The sequence below is a fragment of the Anopheles arabiensis genome, chromosome 3 (genome assembly GCF_016920715.1).
Source record: "Anopheles arabiensis isolate DONGOLA chromosome 3, AaraD3, whole genome shotgun sequence".
NCBI classification, from domain to species: domain Eukaryota; kingdom Metazoa; phylum Arthropoda; class Insecta; order Diptera; family Culicidae; genus Anopheles; species Anopheles arabiensis.
In genome coordinates, this window is record NC_053518.1 from 33,054,468 (window position 1) to 33,059,859 (window position 5,392).

General features: G+C 47.8%; 1 protein-coding gene across 1 annotated transcript in view; it reads left to right on the forward strand.

Annotated features, from left to right (window-relative positions):
* LOC120904115 (cyclin-dependent kinases regulatory subunit) overlaps positions 1-750 on the forward strand; it is a 1,381-nt gene extending 631 nt beyond the window's left edge. The window contains exon 2 of the mRNA XM_040313887.1: positions 1-750. This exon is cut by the window's left edge and continues 167 nt beyond it. Coding sequence (XP_040169821.1) covers positions 1-5 — 5 coding nt within the window. The 3' untranslated portion in view covers positions 6-750.
* The last annotated feature ends 4,642 nt before the right edge of the window (positions 751-5,392 follow it).

Genomic DNA, 5,392 nt, shown 5'->3' on the forward strand with positions numbered 1-5,392 from the left:
CATAAGCAAAAAAGAACCTTCCTACCCTGGAGCAAAAACCACCCCGAGATCGATCGAGCTCTTCAGGACGAAATGTGTGTGTGCGTGTGCGTGCGTGTGTCGCGGCGTGTCCCTGCTGGATGCGAATGTGTGTGTGTGTGCGTGCGTGCGTGTGTATGAATGTATGAGTATGTACCCTTTGCCAATAGACACCCGGGGAGGCGTGCAACAACATCGCCCCTTGTTGTACGCGTCATGAAGATTCTGGAAATGTTCAACGCGCCGCGAGCGTCAGTTCTCGCCGTCGTCGTGGTGTCGCCTCCCGGATGTGAAAATCAGTTCGTCGCGTACTGTACCCACCACACCTCCCAATCTAGCGCGTCGCTTTATGTTTATGCTGCGTGCGGTTCTGCGGTTCGCCGATTGTCACGAAGATCATCGCGTCCGTTTCGCTGCCCGTGTTTCCATCAACATCAACCTTCTGCTGAGTTGTTGTTTTTTTTATGCTCCCCGCCCGTTTCTTGTGCTCTCCATCCGTTCGTTACTCCATTGCTCAAGAAGCTGGCAAAACCGGCCGGTAACCTCAACTTCCCTTTCTTGCCCCCGCTATGTTTACTCTTGCTGTAGCGTACTCTGGGTGTTAGTTTGTGTATAATATAGCTACGGGTGTAATGAGATCGCCATATCTTACTAATTCGTCTCAGTATGATTGAAAAAAGAGGTATGCAAAATCGCGTCAATCGAAGAAAACAAAAAAAAAGGCATCGGGGACAGTAGAAGTAGCGCCCAAACGCTCTCGTGGTAGCGAAGGACAGGACAGGGACCCACGATCGAGAGAGGAAAAAGGCTTACAAATTGTCGCAACAAGTATCCTTTCCAAACTACACAAAACAACCCTCAAGCTGTAAACTCAATCTCATTCCACCGATCTGCTTCGTTTGCATTTAAATATGTACAGATTTCTCACTCTCTCTCTCATGACGAATGTATTTTTTTGTCTACAAAAAATAGCGAAATGTGTGCCTTTTTTCTACAAAAAACCACGAAATTACATTTAAGGTAAATTGTACAAATATATTTATGGCTTAAAAAAAGAAGAAGCTGATGTTAGCAACCGATCTACGAGCACAAGCCATGATGACGAATCGAAACGTACGGGAGGGAGGAAGGATGTAAGCAGCACGGTTATCCATGGTGATGATCTCACCGTGCACCCTCTTCATCACCGGTGGAGTGGATCAGTTTTCCATTTTTGTTTGTGCCCATTGTGACCGTTCATTTAACGCACTCTAGGTATAATTTAACACTGTTCTATTTCTAGCTCTTTTTTTCCCACCACACGCTTCACAATTAGGTGACAAATGGCGACAAGTTTGATATTCATCTGCTCAATGAACGAGTGCGCCGAGCATCATCTAATTGCCGGGAAATGGGTGTCACATTCCGCACCAATTTGGCTACACAAACGGAGGCCGGGGGCCAATCGGGCCAATACTCCAGTCGATTAAACATGTATGTACACAACAAGCCGCCAGCCACCACCAAACACCACCCGTAGTCGTATGTATGTTAATTGTTTCGAATGAGTTTCGAAATTATAACCGAACCGTGTTGTGTGGGGCTAGATTGCTAGAGAGATCAACCGGCGAGACGGTGGACGATCATTTGGTCTTTTTCCGCAGTGCGTATCTAGAATCATGCATAATTCGTACAGCCCGGTAGGCCCAACGGGGGGAGGGAGCCTGAAGAACAAAACCTTGACGGTTTTTGATGAGCGATAATTGAGGGGAATGGTTTTAATCGTTTTACGGGTCGAATGGTGCGTTGCCGTTCCCGAAATGGATGGAGAACCCTTTTTCGCTGTGGGCGGGAAGAAGCTGTCTGATACCTTTTTTTTCTTCAAAATAGCAATTATGTTTTGCCTTAGAGAGACGGTCTGGCGGTCTACTGATTGCTATTGAGCACGTGTGTGGGTAGCTACAAATAGAAGGGACACATCAAGATGATGATCAAGTGCAATCGATAGCGCGCCTGTTTGATCGTATTATCCCACTCGTGATCGAATTGTGGACGCTTACAATGGAAACGTAAATTGATTGCAATTGGCGGATGTGAATCTGCCGCAATTGATCAGATGGCATCGCAGCACCGGCCAACGATCGTGCGTTTGGATAGGGGAAAAGGGCAGCGTGTTTGCGAAACGCATAACAATGACCATATAGTACAGCAGACCAACCAAGAATAGTATAGTATGATCTGTGCTACGCTTTGTGAATACAGAACAACATGCGTGCGTGATCGTCCCCATCGGGTGTCGATTGTTAAAATAGTACGCTTAGTGCCTGTTTATGCGTTGCTTCTCTAAACTCGTCCGTTACCGTACATTTGAATATGTAAATTAAGGCAGAGTGCGCACGGATCGCACGGATTATTCCCCTTCCGTCCGTACACCCGGTTCGGCTCATCTCCTCCCCTCTCGATCTAACACACAATACACAATCATACAGCATAGAAGGGACCGAAAGAAAGCTCCCACCGGGTGTTGTTCACAAGCCTTTTCGGAAGTGAATGTGATGTCAAGTGTCGGATCCAATTAGAGGCCGCACCACCGGCTGACATAGTATACGAAACGATCGTGTATGTATGGCACAAACTTTCTTTCTCTCTCTCTCTCTCAGTTTAGTGTGTGCCCCCTAAGGCAGCAGAAGGAAGCATAATCAGCGGAAATCAGCTCTCGAAGTAATTGTTCTGTTTCCACGCGGCGTGCTCTGCTGTTTCGTTGCGTGCGCGCGCGAGGGATGCTATTAGTGCGTTATTTTTATGTTTTAATGCGCACCCAACCCGTTCACACTGTTGCAACAACAGTTGCGGTTGCATTACACGCGTGTGAAGATGCACTTGCTCTCGGTAGAAGATTACAAAGGGTTGGAAATGGCACACACACACACAGTTTGGGCGAAAACGCCAACGCCATCATATACCCTCGCCGCACATTATGCCATTATTTCATTATGATTTGACATCATTTGTAAATGGTACGCTGCCGTTGGGTAGATTTATGGTCCCCGCGGTCTTCTTCTCTGTATGTGTGTGTGTATGGGGTGCCTTTCCACCCGAAAAAAAAACATTACTTTTTCCCCGCCATGTGTACGATGAAACCACCACCACTTGCTCTGCCAGCTGTGGCACAATTTCGCGGGCCCTTGCGAGCACATAGCAGGAATTCCTTTCTCCGGTCGTCGTGGTCGATATGCATACACCGCACCGCATTCGGGTCGGATGAAATATCATCTGATTGAGCCGTTTTAGTGCTCATCGCACACCACACACACACACTTTGTTCTAGCGTTTCAATTCAATGAAGCCGATGATGAAGGAAACCAATTGAGACCCATCAAAATGCGCACTCTCCCACCGGATAGATCCAATTCACGCGGGGATATATGAATATGACCGATAAGAAGGGGGGAGGAGGGTGGATACATACTAGTCCTGGGATGCACGGGCATTCGTCAAACAAGCGCAAAGCTTTTGGGGTGTTTTTTGGGTGGTTTGGGAGGAGGAAAAAGGGCTACCTAGAAAGGCTTTCCCGAATTCCGGTTTAAGGTGTGTGTTTTTTTTTTTGAATTATAGGTTCCACTTAAACACACTTTTGCAGAAGCATCAAAACTGGAGTCCATATTTTGCACATTCTTTGCGAATAATATCCATGCGGCAGCGTGTCGATGTGACACAAAAATGGTTATAGCAAAAAAAAAACGCCTCAAGGATGCTTCCATAAGCCTCTTATATGACAAATCTCTCCATTCTATTTTTTTGCTCTACTTGATGCGATCATTGCCGCCCCTTCGCTGGCATGATCGCTTCTTCCAATTCGCTTCACCGTCGCCGGATTTATGTAAATATGCTCTGTAACACACCAGGACCTCCTTTTTTACCGTTCCCTCCCAGCCGGGTGTTTCATCTGCGCACCGCTGTTTCTGCGGATGCTGCTTCATTACAACTGCGAGACATGCCGAGTTTTTGCGTCCTGCCTGCCTTTTTCCCCCTCGTGTGTATCGTGTTGCAATATGTGCAAGGTATACGTGTGTGTGTGTGCATTACTGTCCACAGAGTCCCATCCCTTTTGGCACACCAACCGGGCGGTGGTGGTGGTTATTCCCTTTCGTTTTCATGTTTCCCGCCACGAATGAAGGATGCCTGCTGGCCCGTAAGCGATGGGCTTCATTCATAAAAACACGGTTGAAACGGTTGCCTATTAGTGTGTGTTAGAGTGTGTAACGTAAAGATTGTAAAGAAAAAGGTCCTAAGGGATAATACGTCACAATTGGACGGTTACCTACACACACACACACACACACCTTTCCGCTTCATACGCTAACGGTTGTATGCGTTTTCTGTCCTCTTTATCCCCTTTACTCTTCTGCAAAGATTGTTGTTGTGGCATGGTAAAAATTAATAAAATATTAAAAAAATAGAATTATATTTATCTTATTTCAGTGAAATTAACTACAAGCAGTAGATTATAATAAAATAATCCACCTAAAGGAGAAGACGAAACGCGGGGTATCCTTTCTGGTGGTGGCGTTACGTTCGTATTCGGTCTACCCACCAAAAACCGGTTGATTTGGTAGTGAAAGTGGTTCATCCTCCTTTTCCCCCGTCTTCCCACTTCCAACCCACCCGGCCACGTGATCGACGTAAGTTCCCGGGAAGGTAACCGACCAGCTGGAAAAGGGATTTCGTTCCTACCATTTTTCTGTTTGCCCGTGGTGTGGTGTCAAATGTCCACCCAAGCGTGGCGTTTGGCCGTGGTGTTTCAAGGGACCAGAATTGAAAGATTAAATTCCCTCATCCAGGGGATGAGTGGTGTGTGGGCGGGGGGGGGGATCCCGGAGCATTTTTAGCATAATCCTCAGTGTAGTGTGAGTGTGTGCGAAGGGAATCCTCGTCAGCTGGTGGCTTTTGAAGCACGGGGGATGGTGGTGGGTTGCCTTCAGCGCGCAATGCTTTCTCTCGCTCTCCTCACAATGCTATGCTCTCGCGTTACTTTATCTCTCTCTCCTTCTCACTCCTTTCGGTAAGATTGTTCTCGGTTCTCTCTCGCACACACAAACGACGGAACACGCGCCGTTTGCCAGGGGGATGATGAGGATGGAACCTAAAAGGGAAGTAACGCAAGCGTGCGCGCGCGCGCGCCCCTGCGGTCGGTGTGGACAGGGGGTAGCACAGGGTGCTCTGCCAGGGATGGTAACGCTTGTGTGACGAAAAGAGCGCACAACCGAAAGGGAAAAAAGACCCTCTCACAGACACACACGCTCTTCGCGCGCTGCGTTACGTTTTGCACGCTGCCTGGTGGTGGTGGTGCTGTGCGGCGGACGGGATTTACACTCTCCGAACCGTGTAGCAGCGA